General features: G+C 48.4%; 1 protein-coding gene across 4 annotated transcripts; it reads left to right on the forward strand.

Moving 5' to 3' along the window:
* Nucleotides 1-1,331: 1,331 nt before the first annotated feature.
* DACT1 (dishevelled binding antagonist of beta catenin 1) lies at nt 1,332-11,528 on the forward strand. Of its 4 annotated transcripts, none has more exons than XM_069856793.1 (4): nt 1,332-1,649; nt 4,747-4,879; nt 6,469-6,624; nt 9,306-11,528. In XM_069856793.1, the coding sequence occupies exons 1-4, from the start codon at nt 1,347-1,349 to the stop codon at nt 11,162-11,164; spliced, it is 2,451 nt and encodes an 816-aa protein (XP_069712894.1). In that variant the 5' UTR covers nt 1,332-1,346; the 3' UTR covers nt 11,165-11,528. The 4 variants fall into 4 exon arrangements, with proteins under 4 accessions (XP_069712894.1, XP_069712896.1, XP_069712895.1 ...); XM_069856795.1 differs by having other exon boundaries at nt 9,420-11,528; XM_069856794.1 differs by having other exon boundaries at nt 6,469-6,531.
* Nucleotides 11,529-19,332: the final 7,804 nt, after the last annotated feature.

The following is a 19,332-nucleotide window of genomic DNA, read 5'->3' on the forward strand; positions in this document are numbered from 1 at the left end:
TGGTGGGCTGACGGCTGGACTCGATCTCGGAGGTCTTTTCCAACCTTAATGATCCCATGATTCTACAATCATTTACGCTCCTCTTTTGGAAGTGTGGAGCTGTATAAACATGCTAATGTGCTACCGACGGATACCGTGTGTTGCTCCAGAAGTCGTAGAATCATAGAATTACCAGGCTGGAAAAGACCCACCGGATCATCAAATCCAACCATTCCTATCAAACACTAACCCATGTCCCTCAGCACCTCGTCCACCTGTCCCTTAAACCCCTCCAGGGAAGGTGACTCAACCCCCTCCCTGGGCAGCCTCTGCCAGTGCCCAATGACCCTTTCTGTGAAAAAATTTTTCCTATTGTTCAGCCTGAACCTCCCCTGGTGGAGCTTGAGGCCATTCCCTCTCATCATAGAACAGTTTGGGTCGGAAGGGACCTTAAAGATCATCCACTTCCAATTCCCCTGCCATGGGCAGGGACACCTCCCACCAGACCAGGCTTGTCAAAGCCCCATCCAGTCTGGCCTTGAACACCTCCAGGGATGGGGCAGCCACAATTCCTGGAGCAACCTGGGTCTGTGCCTCACCACCCTCATGGTGAAGAAATTCTTCCTCGTGTCGAGTCTAAATCTGCCCCTCTCCAGTTTATACCCATTGCACCGTGTCCTGTCACTCCAAGCCTTGGTGAACAGTCTCTCCCCAGCTTTCTTGTAGCCCCTTCAGGTACTGGGAGGTCACTATACTGGAAGGTCACTATACTGGAAGGTCGCTATAAGGTCTCCTCGAAGCCTTCTCTTCTCCAGGCTGAACAACCCCAACTCCCTCAGCCTGTTCTTGTAGCAGAGGTGCTCCAGCCCTCGGATCATCTTTGTATCCTCCTCTGGAGCCGCTCCATCATCTCCATCTCTTTCTTATAGACTCATACACGAGTCCGGGTTGGAAGGGACCTAGAAGACCACCTCGTTCCAACCCCCCAGCCGCGGGCAGGGACATCCTGGAGAAGAGGAGGCTGAGGGGAGACCTCATTGCTCTCTCCAACTCCCTGAAAGGAGGTTGCGGAGAGGAAGGAGCTGGGCTCTTCTCCCAAGTGCCAGGGGACAGGATGAGAGGACACGGCCTCAAGCTCCCACTCGGTGAGGATTCCCCAACCGGACAGTCCCCACCGGCCGCGGGTGCCGGGGCGGGGAGGAGGAGGAGGAGGAGAAGGAGGAGGAGGAGGGATGGGAGGGGAGGCGGCGCTGGGCGGTCGCGGGGCGGCGGCAGGCGGGGAGGGAGCCGGGCGCCCCGCAGCCCCATTCGCGAGCGGCGGCGGCGGGGATCGCTCGGCGAGGGCCCGGGCAGCCCCGTTCCCGGCCATGAAGTCGAGCCCCGCCGCCTCCGCGCCGCCCGACGCCCGCTGGAGGGACAAGGGCGAAGCGGAGGCGGAGCGGCAGCGCACCCGGGAGCGGCTGGAAGCCACGCTCGCCGGGCTGGGCGAGCTGGAATACCTCAGGCAGCGGCAGGAGCTGCTGGTGAAGAGCCTCCTGCTGCGGCGGCCGCCGGGAGCCGCGCCCGGGGCGCAGGGAGGGCGCGGGGAGGCGGTGGGAGAGGGGCCGGCGCCGCGCAGCCTGGAGGAGAAGTTCCTGGAGGAGAACATCCTGCTCCTGAGGAGGCAGCTGGTGAGCGAGGGGCGAGGGGGAGGCGGGGGTGGCCCCGCGGATGCGGGAGAGGGCGGCGGCGGCGGGATGCGGGCTCCCATCCCCGGGGGTGCCGATTCCTCTCGCCGGGGATGCGGGCGGGTAGGACCGGGGATGTGTGCGGGTACCACCGGGGATGCGGGCGGGTACCACCGGGGATGTGTGCGGGTACCACCGGGGATGCGGGCTCCTCTCCCCCGGGGATGCAGGCGGGTACCACCGGGGATGCGGGCTCCTCTCCCCCAGGGATGCAGGCGCGTATCACTAGGGATGCAGGCGGGTACCACCGGGGATGCGGGCTCCTGATCCTAGGGATGCAGGCACCTCTCCCCAGGGATGCGGGCTCCTCTCCCCAGGGATGCAGGCAGGTACCACCGGGGGTGCAGACTCCTCTCCCCGAGGATGCAGGCTCCTCTCCCCGGGGATGCAGGCAGGCACGACCGGGGATGCGGGCTCTTGACCCCGGGGATGCAGGCTCCTCTCCCCAGGGATGCAGGCAGGTACCACCGGGGGTGCGGGCTTTTGACCCCGGGGATGCAGGCTTCTCTCCCCGGGGATGCAGGCAGGCACGACCGGGGATGCGGGCTCTTGACCCCGGGGATGCGGGCTCTTGACCCCTGGGATGCAGGCTCCTCTCCCCAGGGATGCAGGCAGGTACCACCGGGGGTACAGGCTCCTCTCCCCGGGGATGCAGGCAGGCACGACCGGGGATGCGGGTTCTTGACCCCGGGGATGCAGGCTCCTCTCCCCGGGGATGCAGGCTCCTCTCCCCAGGGATGCAGGCAGGTACCACCGGGGGTACAGGCTCCTCTCCCCGGGGATGCAGGCGGGTACCACCGGAGATGCAGGCTCCTGCCGCGGTCCCCGTGCGGCGGTGGCAGCTCCTCGAGGGATGCCAGCCCCGCCGCTGTCACAGCGTCCCGGCTGCCGGGGATGATGAGTCGGGGGCAGAGGGATTTGTGAGGCCGGTTTGCCCGTGGCTGCGCTGTTCCCCTTCGGTGTCCAGAGCCGGCGATCCAATTTCCATTCAAGGCAAGACCGGAGCTGCCGTTGCCATGAATGGAAGTTGGGAGCGAGCTCCTGGGTCCCAGCCCCGAGAGGAGGGAGCGAGCGCTCGGGCACCAGCAGGATCAGGTCCCTTAAAATAAGGGAGGGATCCTTTTGTGGAAGGATGCACTTTGTAGCTGGTGTGGGAAGGGAACGGAGGGCGGCATGAAGTGGCAGATCATTTTTCAATGAAAATAACGTACAGCTGCGCCCCGTGGTCTTTGTGCACGGCTCAGCATTCGCTTTCACCCAAGGAGAAGTTGGATCGTATGATGTATTTGTCTGATTTCTTATTCTCCCCTTCCCTTCCTCCCCCCTCTTTTTTTTTTTTCTTGTAAGCCTTTTGATGCTGTTAATTTAGGATTACTTCCTTCTCTAAAAGATAAAAATAAATCATTTTGCTGCTGAGAAGGGGGATGGCTGCCCAACTACCTACCTGAAAGGACGCTGTGGAGAGGAGGGAGCTGGGCTCCTCTATCAAGTGACAGGGGACAGGACAAGAGGGAATGGCCTTAAGCTCCACCAGGGGAGGTTTAGGCTGGACATCAGGAAAAAAATTTTCACAGAAAGGGTCACTGGGCATTGGCAGAGGCTGCACAGGGAGGGGATTGAGTCACCTTCCCTGGAGGGGTTTAAGGGACGGGTGGATGAGGCACTGAGGGACATGGTTTAGTGTTTGATAGGAATGGTTGGACTCGATGATCCAGTGGGTCTCTTCCAACCTGGTGATTCTATGATTCTATGATTCTATGAAGGACCAAGGAATCGTTAGTCAAAACTTCCCCCTCCCCAAAATAAAACCCTGGGATTTGTGGTAGCACTTTAATTTGTGCACTTGACATTGCAGATTGGAAGCAGATGCAGTGCTCGCTGGGGGAGGGGGGGACTCTGGTGGCGCAGTGAGCTTAACCTCTGTCAGTCTGGCTTCCAGCCAGCTCCTGGCTCCTGTCAGAAATGTGGGAGAAGACGTGGGATTGCCCCTTTAGTTCTCCACGGATGGTGTTACGTGCCAAGCACATCTTCAAGCAGCTTGGCTAATACAATTAGCGTTTGCTTTCCCTTTGCCCAAGGACTGGGCCACCTTAGGGGAAAGGTTGTCCTGGATTTAATGGGTTTAGAACTAGTCCAGTTATGAGCATCAGAACTCTGCGATGAGCGTATCAGAGCACCGCTGGGCACCAATCAAGAGATGCAGGTGAAAAAAAGAGATAAACCTTCCTCCTGCATCTCCCACTTTCCCCCAAGCCAGAACAATTAAAGGGTATGAAGCTGAACAGATGATGGATAAGCAACATTTTAACACACACAGGGAGACTGATTGCGTTGACCGCAGGTTAATGAGTGCCTTACGAAATAATTTCTTATTGCTTGTTTTATGCCATCAAGTTACCTTCATAAATTCATCTCACAGCAATTTTTATACAATCATAATGGGAGAAGAGGAAGAATTGCTCTTCCTTCCTGCTGCACTGCAGAACTAATAGAAGGGCCATGATCCTGGCCCTGGGAATCTTGCCGTCTATATGGTAGACGATGCTCACGATGAGCAGCAGAACAAGGTGGTTCCCACACGACAGGCACTTGTTGGCAGAGCTATTTCGTCCCATTGTATGAGCAGATGTGCTCTTTGACCAACATCACTGTGGTGGTGACTGTCCCCTATTACGCGGGCAAAGCTGCCCTTTCACCGAAACAGCTCATTTCATAGAATCATAGAACCACCAGGTTGGAAGAGACCCACTGGATCATCGAGTCCGACCATTCCTATCAAACACTAAACCATGTCCCTCAGCACCTCGTCCACCCGTCCCTTAAACATCTCCAGGGAAGGTGACTCAACCCCCTCCCTGGGCAGCCTCTGCCAGTGCCCAATGACCCTTTCCATGAAGAATTTTTTCCTAATGTCCATCCTAAATATCCCCTGGCAGAACTTGAGGCCATTTCATGTGCACAGGTCCGGCTTGGCCATATCATACAACACAGCTTTGTTGTTCCAGCTGTGTTACAGCTTGTTTGTCATCTTGCTTTCCAGAACTGCTTGAGGAGGAGGGATGCCGGCCTACTAAATCAGTTGCAAGAGCTAGATAAGCAAATAAGCGACCTCCGCCTGGATGTGGAAAAAACGACAGATGAACACCTTGAGACAGACAGTCGTCCAAGTTCAGGTAGGGCCAATATTCATGAAAATCAAGCCTTCCTTGGTACCTGGCTGTAGCTCCCAGTACTACAACAGTAAATATCTATAGCACATTCACACTCTGATAATTAATGCCTACTAGCAAAGCTCGCCTACCACTGGAAAGGGTTCTGTTTGTAGACAACGCGTTCAGAGAAGCATTTCAAGCTTAATTGGATTTTTTGTGTTCGGGGCATTTTTTTTCAAGGCCGCCCACAAATGAGTTCAAAAAGTTCTAATTCACCTGGATATTAGGAAGGAAGCTGCAGGAAAAATGGTGAAAGGAAGCACCACCAGCAGGAGAATGATGTCAAATTGTTCTTAGAGCCAGAAGGGAAAATTGAATCAAACAATTTGATCCCACGTATGTTGAATTTCATCCCGTTCTAACTGCGTTGAAGCCAGTAAGTGGTATTTAACTATGGGGAATCTTTTCTAGAGGCATCTAGACCTGTTCTGAAGATACAGAAAAGTGGAAAATCCACCAACGTGCAATCATTAAAACCATTGCTAATTTCTAATCTGAATTTGACTTGTTCCAGTGCCCATTTTTCTATGTTTTTCTCCCATAGTCTAAGGTCTGTTTTAGGACCTAACTTTTTCTCCTCTTGGAGGTGCTCTACAGTATTATTCCTGACCTTTTCTGATGAGCTAAACAGGTCAAGTTCATTAAGTTACTTGATTTAAGGCATTTTTCCAAGCCCTTAAATAGCTTTATGGCCATTTTCCAATTTTTTCAGCTTTACTGGAGTCAAGGACTAGGTACACTGTTCCAACGTCTTTCTTACCAGTGCTGCATAGACTGCTGAAGTCATTTCCCTACTGCTATTCATTAGTCTCTTTGTACATCCAACGATCTCATTATCTATTTTTGCCATATCATTAAGCTTGATTGAGCGGCTTTTCCACGCTGACTAAGTCTTTTTCAGGATTATTGTTTTCCAGGATGCATCCCCATTCTGTAGTTTTGCCCTGCATTCCTTATTCCTAACTACGATTTAAATTTTCATTATGGTATGTCATGTTTTTGTTGAGTAGTCCCAGTTTACCAGAAAATAAAATTTTCTGCGTCTGCACATTATTTACCATTTTCCTTCTTTCATGTCATCCACCAATATTATTTTTATCTCCAGAACTTCAATGAAAATAATGGATAGCATTGGGCCCAACACTTGGTAAAAATGTTGTAGTCAACTGATATCTGGAGAGTGTGTCTTGGAAGTTTATACACTATTAAATGAGCAGGTTGTCAAACACAGCCTGGATCCTTCTTGTTAAAATCTGAAAGCCACTGTAAAAGTTAACCTCTCAGCCACTGTAAACGTTAAAAAAAGTTCAAAATGTCATATGCTAAGTAAAGTTCTTTTTTACTTTTAAGTGCTTTACTTTTAAATAACATCTTTCATAGCAATAAGGATGTTACTAAGTTGTGCACTGGTTTTTGGGTGACTGAATGAAGTCCCATAATTAATTGCCACGCAGAAGCCAACATAAACACGAGCTTGACTGCCTTTCTTGGGACACAAATGGTGACTCTGTAGACATAACTAACATAAATCCAAATTCTTATTTTTATAGGGTTTTATGAGCTGAGTGATGGAGCTTCTGGATCTCTCTCCAATTCGTCTAACTCTGTCTTCAGTGAGTGTTTATCCAGTTGCCATTCTAGCACTTGCTTTTGCAGCCCTTTGGAGGCAACACTGAATATCTCAGATGGACGCCCTAAATCTGCAGGTATAGTAAAAGCAGGTCGAATACATCATACTCCAGGAGGTGGCTTTGGCTTTGGAAATACTGCCTCAGGAGTATCTGGGTTGGATTAGCCCTTCTTCCTTTCATTTGATGCATTTTGCTCTGAAAAGATTCCAGTGCCTATCACGTTCATGGGTCATGAGGGAGGACTGTGTGCCCTCCACTAGTCCAGCCTTGGATGTGAATATGTCACCCTAAACACACGAAAATAACAAGTAAAAGAGGCAGCTGCTCTACCCAGTAGAGGGCAGTGGTACCTATACACTTAAACCTGTTAGTCGGCTAGTTTATTATAGTTTTCTTTAGAAAACCATTTATCCTAAAGAGCAATAATGCAAATATACCCGAACAGCCATGTCCTCATTAAGGTAACAGAGCAAGGAGCTAACTTCCAGGTTTTAGGAGGTCAGGGCACACATCAGTCTATTTGTAGCAATTATTTTGTCGGTTCTGATGGGCCTTGGCCTCTGGGTGACCGCGCTGAAGTGTGTCGTAGAGTCACAGAATCATTAAGGTTGGAAGAGACCTCTAAGATCATCAGGTCCAACCATCAGCCCAGCACCACCATGCCTACTAAATGATGTCCCGAAGCGCCACATCTACATGTTTTTTGAATGCCACCTGGGATGGTGACTCCACCACTGCCCTGGGGAGCCTGTTCCAATGCTTCGCTGCTCTTTTGGTAAAGAAGTTTTTCCTACTATCCAATCTAAACCTCCCCTGGTGCAACTTGAGGCCACTTCCTCTTGTCCTCTCTCTTGTTACTTGGGAGAAGAGAACAGCACCTGCTGCCACCTCCTTTTAGGTAGTTGTAGAGAGCAATGCGGTCTCACTGTGTCCTGCTTTTATGTGGTGTAGACAAAGAGACGTCATGGATGGGGAGAAAGTATTTTGGCAGAGAGATGCTGAATTTTCTTTCACACTAGGCTGTGTACAAGCCTTTATTTGTGGGATGGTTAAACAGGAAGACCTCCTCCATCTGTGGTCCAGAAAGGACACTTCAGTAGGACTTTTGTGTTGAAGTGTTATTGGTTGCAGACATACTCATTCAAAAGCCTTAGATGATTCTGGGTTGTGGAGTATGCTTCTAACCAAAGTATTTCCAATTTCCATTCTGCTCTTTAAGGTTAACTTTTAGTGATTTGTTGTGAATCAAGGACAAAATAATTCACGTTCTTCTAACTCTGAAGTGGGAAAGTACAGCCTGGGATACATTCATTCTGGGATGCTGAGAAGTCCTCTAAGTTATCCTTTGAGCAGCTTGAGGTAATTTAATGCTCCCTGTTGTAAGGTATATGTGATCTTCATCAGCCATACCTAAAAAGAAAAATGTACACAAGGCTTTGAGCAGGTTGCATTGCTTTTTCTTTTCTGTATACATAATGAAAACCTAAAACTCTCATTACTCATACTGTCTCACTTTTAGGGCTGAAATTTCACAAACTGGCATGTGCCAAAGAAGTCTTTTTGGCAACGTTTCCTGTGTCTGATACAGAATTTAGGAAATGTGGGAAAACTGCAAGGTGATCTGGAGGGAGTTCCTGCTCCTGACTTCCCTATTTTTCCTCTCCTGCCCACACAGGAACATCATCACTATCAGCTAATTCCATCAAAGTCTATGAGAACTCTTTTGAAATAAGATGTAGATAACTGGTGAGCACTGAGCATTCAAATTAGAGTACCCTGGCTGAAGTTGCTAGCCCAAGGGTAGAAAACAGGACTGGCAGTGATCTGGAAGGATTATTGAGATTGTACCCCTACCCATGAAGATGAGGCTAAAGTAAGCTTAAGAAAATAATAATCTTAGGTGCTTGGATTGGAGACCTGCTCCTAAGGTTGCTTACCTCCCAAGTAAGTGCCTTAGCTATTAAATCTGACTCATGCATCCTGAAATGCACTGGATTTCTCTTACAGAACTCTCTTTGCAGAGCCAAGGCTAGGATGTCAGCTGGATTGACCTGCACTCATTGTACTTGTATGGAAAGATGAGCTTGCTTCCCATTCTTTAGCCCTTTTATTACTCAAAAGGAGCAAATGTTATTTTTATTAGCATTATTATAATTATAAAATAATTATGATTATAATAATAGTGAGAAGGATAATAACAACAGCAACAAAATTAAATCTGGACTTTTTTTTTGACCCAAGATAATACTTGAAAAAGTGCGGAAGGGAGATGTGACAATAAGCTAAAAGAATTCATTGGGATCCCGTCTGTATTTATTATGTTTGGATTTAGCAAAGTAAAATCTAAAATTCATATGGGCCGAGGCCCACAGTGAGTTTTAGCCGTGCCTGTGCAGCATATAAACAGAAGAAACCCTTACAGGCTTCTGTGTGGCTTGGAAGTAAAATAGGAAGCTCTTGGCACCGGTTTGAAACCAAAGTAAATGTTCTCATTAGGGCTGTGATTTTTGACCATGTAGTCATATTGCAGCAAATCCTACATCGGTTACAAAGAGAACCAAAGAAGGATAGTGCTACTTTCCTATTGCTTGAGTGGTTTCCCTGGTTGCAAGGTTTCTGCTGCTTGAACAGCACTGCTGGAGTTAAAACCTTACATCCTAGGTATAGATGGGGCCGGTGTCCTTGGCGGCACGTGAAAAAAAGTAGCAGAAGTGTCCCCATCAGGCTCTCTAAACTCATTCTAAAATGCCTTTCAGATCTCATAGGCTGGATGGACTATAATAAGGAAGGCCAGCATGAGGACCAGACCACAGGCTCTGTCTGTCGCTCTTTGTCCACACCGCACTCAAATTCCCTCGATGTCGTTGCAGATGTGCATCCAAAGTACCAGTGCGATCTGGTGTCTAAAAATGGGAATGACGTCTATCGGTACCCCAGCCCACTCCACGCGGTAGCTGTGCAGAGTCCCATGTTTCTTCTCCCCGTGACTGAAAACCCCCAACGAGAAGAGGAGAGGCTTGGTTGCGATATCAGTGACGTTTGCGCTGGATCTGAGACGGACTCGGGAAAATCCACCAACACCTTTCTCCCGCAAGACTCCTGGCCCGCCCCGTGCCCTTCCACCAGCAAGAGGATAGATGGTTACATCCTAAGCCTGGTTCAGAAAAAGACTCATGCGGTAAGGACTAACAAACCCAGGACAAGTCTCAATGCTGATCCCACCAAAGGGATCTTGAGGCACGGAAGCATGTGCGTCAGGCAGCCTGTAGGGGTGGTGGCTCACAGTAACGTGGTGAGCCTGAAGAGCTCCAAGCAAGCCTCCTTGCCTTCTGGTGGGACCACTACTCTGGACCACATGGCACCTTCCCCGTTAAAGCAGAGGCCGAGGGAGCCGGCTGCCGAGCAGCTGGAGAGTAGGAAGGCACCTTTGCCAGCGGCTCTCCCGCCTGGCACAGCGAGTGAACTTCAGAGCAAGCATCTGCCACGCAACGTCAAACCAGCACCTACGGAGTTCAACCACAACGCAGCGGCCGCGACGGGGGACGCCCCCAAGGAGAGCGGCCAGGTCTTTGCCGCGTCCCCCAAAGAGAGCCCAGGGAAGCGTGTGGTGCTGCAGCCAGAGAACAGGGTCAGCCAGCCTCCCAAAAAAATACTGTTGAAGAGCAACTTGCAGGCTGCTCGTTCCTCGTCGCCTGCTGTCGAGGAGAGGCCCGCGCTGGATTTCAAAAGCGAGGGCTCTTCCTCCCAGAGCCTGGATGATGGGTTGATGGTGAACGCCCAGTACATACCTGCCCAGCAGCAAAGCGTGAAGCTCCACAAAGGCACCCGAAACGTCAAGATTTTGAAAAGCTCTGCACTGAAACACAGATCCCACCTTGCCAGTGGGCTGGAAAACAGTTCGCAGGCTTTGCGGGAGAAAGCCAAGCCGGTTGGCAAGAAGTGCCGTTTTCCTGATGAGTTGGATACAAATAAGAAACTGAAAAAGCCCTCCTCACGTGGGAAAAGAGGCAGCAGCTTGCAGCCGGAGTCGGGGCTCCCGAGTCGGCAGGCTGGCTTGCACAAATCCACCGTCCGATCCCACGGGCACGGCCGAGAGGTCGTGGTGGCCAAGCCTAAACACAAGCGGGCTGACTACCGCCGGTGGAAGTCGTCGGCAGAGATTTCCTATGAGGAAGCTCTACGGAGGGCGAGGAGGAACCGTCGGGAAGGCGTGGGGGTCTACTCGCAAGTCCCCCTGCCCTACGTCAGCCCCTACGCCTACGTGGCCAGCGACTCGGAGTACTCGGCAGAGTGCGAGTCCTTGTTCCATTCCACGGTGGTGGACACGAGCGAGGATGAGCAGAGCAACTACACAACGAACTGCTTTGGAGACAGCGAGTCGAGCCTGAGCGAGGTGGAGTTTGTAGGGGAGAGCACGACCACCAGTGACTCTGATGAAAGTGGGGGCCTTATCTGGTCTCAGTTTGTGCAGACACTCCCCATCCAAACGGTCACGGCGCCGGAGCTGCATGAAAATGCGGCGAAGGCCTTTGTCAAAATCAAAGCTTCCCATAACCTCAAGAAGAAAATCCTCCGCTTTCGGTCAGGCTCCCTGAAGCTCATGACAACTGTCTAGTGAGGTGACTTGGTGGAATGTATCTGCTTCTGCTTTCGGAAGCAAGGTGCTTTTGTGTACATATTTCCACAGATTCTTTTTTTTTATATATATATACAAATATTTAAAACTTAAGGTAAATTATGTCACTTGTCTTCAGAACTTGGGTGGATACTAGTGCCTTTTCCGTGGAAATAAAAGACCATTACACTCGTTTTTTTAAAAAAACAGCACTGCCATTTCAGTGGTGAACAGCCCCCCGTGCGTGTTGTCAGAAGGCTTTGAGAGAAGGCTAATGTTTCTGGAAATACATCTGCCTTGCCTAGGTTTTCCAGTTCTGGGTCTTACAGAGGGTATCGATAGCTTAAGATCATAAAGGGTTTAGGGCATAATGGGGAGGGGGTGTGGGTGGTCTTCATGGTTTTGCTTGTCCCTTTCTGCAGCTCCTGTTGCCACATCTTGAACTTCTTCCCAGCAGTCTGGCCTGTTGCCTTTTTTTTCTTTTCTTATTGATTCTTTTCTTGAAACTCACCCCTGTCCTCCCCCAGCCTTCCCCCATGAGGAAAGGGCTCCTGTTCAATCTGTCTCTGAGGTTAAGTCGCCTTCTCTGGAGTGCACCGTGCTCTGATCTCCCGGGAATCCCGCTGCAGGCGGCAGCGGTGTTCGGAGTAAACTGTTGGAGCAGCTGACCCAGGCTTAATAACTTCAGTATATTGTGTAAAACTGCTTTTGAAAAAGAAAAAAAAAACATATGCATGTCACGTGCATGAGTATGAGTAGTTTTAATATTTCTGTTGATGTCCAATTTAATGTACATCATCAATGGCTGGTTTTATATATATATATATATCATTGTGTAAATTAATATAACACATCATATGCTGTAATAAACAGTCTGTTTTAATACTTTTTTAAAGTTTTTTACATTGGTGCAGATCCAGTGAATGGTTTTATATCGGCATTGCCACCACTTAGATGTCTCTTTGAAGTGACCTGGCAGTGGTCCCTGCGTTTAATTGTGCAGGAAATGGAGCAAGTGTAAAATGTTGCTCTGGATGTGACTTTGTGCTTTGAAAGAACCGCATTGTCATGGCTCCTCTTGTTCTTTCCATAACTTGCATTTTTTTTTAAGGGCAAGGTGGGATTTAGGAGCTCAGAGGCATCTTCAGGTTGTTGCTTATGGGCAGCTCATGTTGCGGAGCAGATGGAAACGTAACACCGAGCCTCCTCGCTGTCAGGGCACTTGCAGACCTTGGTTGGGGCAGCACAGGGGCAGATGGTAGGTTTCTGTAGCCAAATAGATCTGTGTAACACAGCAGGTGTCCCTCTGAAATGTCCAGTAAATGAATCCTCATAAGCTGTGTGCTCTGAGAGCTGGGCTGGGTGATGGAGAGCATAGTCTTGCTGTCCCTGGTGCCCCTTTTAGGTGAGGTAACTGGCTGTATCACAGCCCTGATGAAATTATGGAAAGAAGTGACAGTTGTGTCACCCACTGGCCTCTGGTTCAGTCTCTTTCTTTTCACAGGACTAGAGGTGAGTCTCTGCCAGCAAAGAGGAAGGGAGCTAACCAGAGACAGCACCACTTCCCTTTGCAGCAGCAGCTTGGAAGCTGCCTGGTGGGAAGGGTGGAGGTTTATGGTGCACACGAGTCTGGTGGAGCAGGCACAGAGGATTTGAGTTGGTTCTTGTGGGTTCTTCTGCTCTGACATCTGTGAAGTGGTGGACATGCACCTGGTGTGGATGCTGTGAGTGGTATGGATGTCAGGGATATGTGTGCAGCCTCTGTTCCATAGTAAGATCTTCCGAGCAGACACCTTCCTTTGTGGTTCCTCTGTGTCCTCCCTGCTGTCACCCACCTGAAAAGCAGAGCGGTTTTTTTCTCAGATTTCTTTGTACTGCAAATTAGGAAGGAAAGATTCACCCAGAATTAAATGTCTCTGGGAGAAACTTCCAAGACAGTGGTAACAATTTAGGTGGCGGATTTTATTTTTTAATCGGCAGTGTAGTACATCCCTACCTTTCAACGTGCCTCTCGTATTATTTTTTTCCTTTTTCGAATAGAAGACTGTCATTTTCTATAAGAGGTCTCGCACTATGGCCACAAGGTTCTGGGTTCAGTGACCCAGAAAGTCCTTGCACTTCCATCTCCCATGAAAAGCTGTAACTCACCTGGTCTGGTCATAACTCCCCCGTCGCTTTACACATGGAAGGGAAGCTTGTATATATTATATTATGTGTGTGTGTGTACAAAAATAATACATATGTGCATATGTATGCGTTAAAAATTTATATATTGATATAGAACAATTCATCCAGAAATTACTGGACAATGGGAAAGAAGCAATGTTTGTTATTAAACATGGCTTTACTAAGGCTAAGCAGCAGCTTAATACATTCCTATTAATAACCAATGGGTGTTCTATCAAACAAAGGGAATGTCAGGCTTGTCGAAGGGAGTAGTTTCCTAGAATAGCTCTTAATCATGCTACATAATCTCTCTTTGAGTGGGAAAAACACATGCAAATCCCTGTAAATCTCCTCAAAGTTGTAGAAGAGTAGCAGAGAGGATCTTCAGATGTGCGCTCTGTCTCGGGCTATAAAGGAGCTGCTGGTGGGAAGACAAACTGACCAGCAGCTTTGGGATGATAAGCTTTTAATTGCAGTGCTACAGCAGATTTTCTTGTATCAGGTGATGGAAGCTGGTTTTCCGAAGTGGCTGCTGAATAGGTTTTTTAGGTAATTGAGTGGAAAAAAAGCAAAAATAACCACCTAAATATCACTAAGACTGTATCAGCTGCAGATACTGTATTCTGCAGTACTCTTGCTGAATAGCTTAATACCAGACAGGGAAATGGGCTGATGCTATCTCCACCTTAATTGCATCCGAGTCTTTTCAGTGTGAGGAAGGAATTTTCTCTTTCTTACATGATTTAGGTAAGCATCCAGAATCCTTTAAACAGGCCTAGTTCCTTTCTACACTTACCCCCACCTTCTTTTTTTTTTTTTCTTTCTAATAAAAGATTTCACAGCACTGAAAAAATACTCAATACGGTCTTAATACACAAAACACACTCTCTTCTCTGGTTCTGAGTTAGGAAATACGTCCAAGTAAGTTTTTGCAACATTAGATTGAAAAACACGTGCTAAATCTTGGAGACCAGTTAAATATCTGGTAATTCTTTAAGCTACTTGGCTTCCCATTTCCACAGCCTTGAGGGTATCCTTGTCAGGGTATTTTTCTTAATGATCACTTGTTAATTATCCTTGGTGTTTACGGTAGCTTTTGGAAGTTTGATGCGGGAACATTTCTCTTCATTGCACTGGAGCGTGTTTCAAGGTGGGGGCAGGTTGTGCTGGAAGGTTTGGGGTTAGCTGTCCCTGTGCTCCATATATAACTGTATATAAAGTATAGAAGCAGATGCTGAACATGAAGAACAAGAACAAACCCCTTTAGTTGCATTCCTTGTGATTCTGGTTAAATAGCATTGCTGCACATCACTGAAGAGCCATCTCTCCCAGCGTAGGGATCAGCGTTGTTCGCACTATGAGGTGCTGTCATTTGCAAGAGAATGAGAGCGTCACTGGGCTGTCTGCCTTCCAGCAGGGGTTTTGGGGTCTGTCTGCTGCTCCCTAACCCCAGCCGCCAGCTGTGGGTCAGTGGGCGACAAAGCAAGCTGTGTCTGGGGAGCGTGGGGTTAGAGAGAGGACCTGGCGTTGTGCCTAGAGGTCCTGACTGCATGGGGCCCCTGTTGTGGATATTATTGTGAGAAATTCCGTGTGGTGCAAGGAGCTGGACAGCTAGATCTGGAAGAAGGTGGCAATGGAGAGCCCATAGATGGAGCGTTCTGATCCTGATCGGTCTGTGTTTCCAGGAGAGGTTGAAAGAGAAGGTGTTCTCATGCCTAACTCAGGAAGTTGGACTGGGCTAAACAGACTTGTCTGAGGGACTCTACCTCATTTATTCCAGCACACTTTAAATGATCAAGGCCACTATCAGTGCTGGCAATTGCTGAGGTGCTTTAATTATCTGGTCATACAGGGTCAAGTGATAAGTTCCTGTCCCCCAAGTCTGTTTTTGGCCTTCCATAACACAATCCCTGCTTTCAGAGAGCCTATACGTCCCAGTTCTTTGTAGCTTTCTCTGTCCTGGAGCTTCAGAAGATCCACCGATTACAAGGGTTCTAGTTTCACTCTGGTTTGAAGTTCCTCCTGGCTGAGAAATGACAACAGATTCCCCACAACACTATCCTGTGCTTTCTCTAATCCCAATTCTATCTGTTTGTTGTCTGTGAGAAAGGTCCAATGGTCCTCAGGTGGCAGCCAGCAAAGCCATCCCTGAGGGACCCGCATCCCTTTCGGACACAAAGGACAGCAAAGGCTTTTATTAGCTGGGATGGCCACTCAGCAGATGACTCGTCACACTGGGCACAGCTCACCTCAGCATGTGATTTTTCTCACAGGGGTAAACAAGTACATGAATATTTTGAGGAAGCTGAAATAACTAGAGACCTTTTTGATAGCTAACTTCAGCTTGGAGTATGTATCTTTGGAGTAGACAACAATAACACGTACAACTGAGCTGCTAGTACAGAAAACGGAACCATTCTCAACTCTTTGCAATGCCATAAATCATAGAATTGTTCCAACCCTCTGCCATGGGCAGAGACACCTCCCACTGGATCAGGGGCTCCAAACCCCATCCAACCTGGCCTTGAACCCCTCCAGGGATGGTGCAGGCATGACTTCTCTGGGCAACCTGGGCCAGTGCCTCACCACTCTGACAGGAAAATATTTCTTCCCAAGAACTCATCTCAATCTCCCCTCTTTCAGCTTAAAATTGTTCCCCATTGTCCTACCCCTGCACTCCCTGATTAACAGCCGCTCCTCAGCCCCTTTAAGTACTGGAATAAGTACTGTCTATGCAGAGAGGATACACGGACTGCAAACCAGTGGAGACCATTCATAAACTCCAGGTCTATCTTTCAAACCTGCTTTTCTTCTGAGTTTCTCTCAACCTCCATGGAATTGTGTTGAGGCTCCTTGCATGGCATGATGCTTCTTTCTTTAATGAAGCATTAGAGATGGAGCACTGTGGTGGGAAACAAGTGCTCTGGGGTTTAAAATGTCCTATAATGCTGGAATGAGGGGAGACATATGGAAATTAGGGGGAGATTCATTTAAAATGGATAAGAGAAGTGCTTTTTTACACAGCAGGGAGTTTGCTGCCACAGGAAATAGTGAGGCAGATCAGCAAGTTCAAAGGGATTAGAGAAGGTAGGGAAGGACGTGTGCTCTACTGTCCCCAGTCAATGACTGTGGGTGCTAGGAGGATTGTGAATGGACTGCAAGTAGTGGCCAGGCTTTTTTGTTCCCCATAAAGATTGTCTTTTCCTGCAACTGCTAAAGCACCATTAGCTGGAGGAGATGTACCATCCTGCTGACCCAGAAGACCATTTACTATATTCTTACGATCTTGGTGTAGCCGATGGGAGTTGTCTATGCAATTGAATTTCCTCGTTCTTTATTAGTCTTATATCCTCCCAACTGCTGCTGAAGACAAGTTTGGCATTGCTTTGCAGAGAATTTCACTTTGCACGCTTGGCTGCATTTATTCGAACCATGGACGTGTGTTTCTGATCACTCTTGTACTATGACAGAGTAATTCCATCCACCCTTTCAGATGGGCAGTTTAAGTCCTCTGTTTTGGTGACCATTGTCCCCCTTGTAATGCAAATATTGTCATAGAATCATAGAATCACCAAGTTGGAAAAGACCCACCGGATTATCAAGTCCAACCATTCCTATCAAACACTAAACCATGTCATGGACATAGAGCATGTCTTGATCTACTACGGGAGCCACTGTTGGGCAGCAATGTTATGTACTACAGTTGCTTCTAAACTGTTGGAAAAGTTGATGGCCTCCAAACCAGATGAACCATCCCAGTGACCAAGTGCATCTACTGCATTCTGCCTTTGTTGCCCTTGGAGAGCTTTTTTTCCTCCATCTGACTGTGTCTATATTTGTTCTTTCATTAGGAGCAACACAGCAGTCTGGAAGGGAACCTCGTGGCGGTCACCACTTAGAGGGTGTTGGTTTGGACAGCAGAGCAGTTTCAGTGCACACTAGATGCCTTTGGGATGCTAACCCAGACGCTCCACTCCAGAGGCACAGCAAACACGCTGCTACCTGGAGGGGGACGTGGGGGGCTGAACATCTCCCTAGGAGAGCTTCTTGTCAAAATATGTAGACAAGTTGGAATGGTTAGGAATGGTTGGACTCGATGATCCGGTGGGTCTCTTCCAACCTGGTGATTCTATGATTCTATGATTCTATGATTCTATGATTAAGTTTGGTCCAAATGACATCAGGGACATGACTAAATCTAGGCTGAAGTAAACACTTGAACTGCATATATTGTACTTGTGGGGAACTTAGTTTGGATCTGCTCCTTTTGTGCTGAATGACTTGTTAATGTAAACCGAGCCTCTCTCTCAGTGAATGGCCTGTGTTTCCATGCTGTATTCCTTTAAGATCAATAAAGAATATTAACATTAATAACTTGATTTCACTGAGCCCAGCTCTGAGAATCTGGCTTTTGTTCTTTTTAAAGGAGTTGGAAGCCCTGGAAACTAAGATATTCTTGACCAACAATACTGAAGGGAAAACCTATATGATTTGATACCTCGTGATGTAATGGTTTTGTAAGCAAATGAAGTGTTTTCCCCCAAAAAAAGTTTCAACTCTTCTGTGGCCAAGGGCAGGAAGCTGGAAAACTTGCAGCCTACTGAAAACGTCCCCTGCATCTCCTTGCCCTCTGAGAGCCTCGTGTCTTCACAAATGAGATTTTCATGAGGAGGAGGAAAAGCAGGAGGTACAGGGAGGAGAAGGACCTAATCAATCTTAATATCTGAAGTACTCATGCAGTAAGCGTTTAAGCATGTGATTAAGCCCATTCTTACTCAGCGAAGCATTTCAGCGCACGCTTCAGGTCCTTTGCAGCTGGGGTGAATTAAGCACATACTCAGGAATGCTGGTAGATCAGGGGCTGTCCCAGTGACTTCTCGTGCTTAATGTTGGAAGGACTTTCTGCTCCCTCTTAAGAGTGAGACCCTGTGTGGTGAAACTTGATCCAAACTTTTAATCTGGGCTTGGGAGAAGCAGTATCTTGACTCCATGCTTTAAGCAGTGATAGAAAGAAGTGCTTTCAAAGGAACAGATGCATTTGTTATTTGTTGTATTTGAGGACAGTGAGCTAAACTTGCTAAGGGGTATGTAAGAGTGAATGTGCTTGTGCTCTGGGTCAATGGCAGGACTATGTGTGAACCCTGGGAATAGCACTCGGGAAGAGGCAGAATGGCCTTTTCTACATTCTCTTTGCTTCCTTTGCATGTCTAGGTGGAGCTAGAATGATGCAGACACCAAATCTGTAGGGCCTGGAACACTACCCAGTCGTGCACCCATCTAATCTTGCTTGAATCCCAGTTTCATGCAGTGGGGTTAGCAAAGCAGTGGGATGATGGAACTGTTGGAGCAGGTCCAGAGGACAGCCATGAAAATCATCCAAAGGCTGGAGCACCTCACCTATGAGGGCAGGCTGAGAGAGCTGGGATTGTTCAGTCTGGAGACGAGAATCATAGAATCATAGAATCACCAGGTTGGAAAAGACCCACCAGATCATCGAGTCCAACCATTCCTATCAAACACTAACCCATGTCCCTCAGCACCTCGTCCACCCGTCCCTTAAACACCTCCAGGGAAGGTGACTCAACCCCCTCCCTGGGCAGCCTCTGCCAGTGCCCAATGACCCTTTCCGTGAAAATTTTTTTCTCAATGTCCAGCCTGAACCTCCCCTGGTGGAGGTTGAGGCCATTCCCTGAAAGCCTGAAGGAGAAGGTTCTGAGGAGATCTTCTAGCAGCCTTCCAGTACCTGAAGGGGCTACAGGAAAGCTGAGGACAGACTTTTTAGCAAGGGCTGTTGTGACAGGAGACGGAGTAATGGTTTTAAACTAAGGGAGGGGAGATAATGTCATCAGGGACATTAGGATCGGAGACAGACTGGGCTGCAGTGATCATGCACTGGTGGAGTTCATGCTCCAAAGGGACATGGGACAGGTGAGGTGTATAGTCAGGACCCTAAATTTCAGGAAAGCAGACTTCCAGCTGTGTGAGTAATTACTCGGTAGGAC

Source organism: Phaenicophaeus curvirostris, chromosome 5 (genome assembly GCF_032191515.1).
Source record: "Phaenicophaeus curvirostris isolate KB17595 chromosome 5, BPBGC_Pcur_1.0, whole genome shotgun sequence".
Lineage (NCBI taxonomy): Eukaryota > Metazoa > Chordata > Aves > Cuculiformes > Cuculidae > Phaenicophaeus > Phaenicophaeus curvirostris.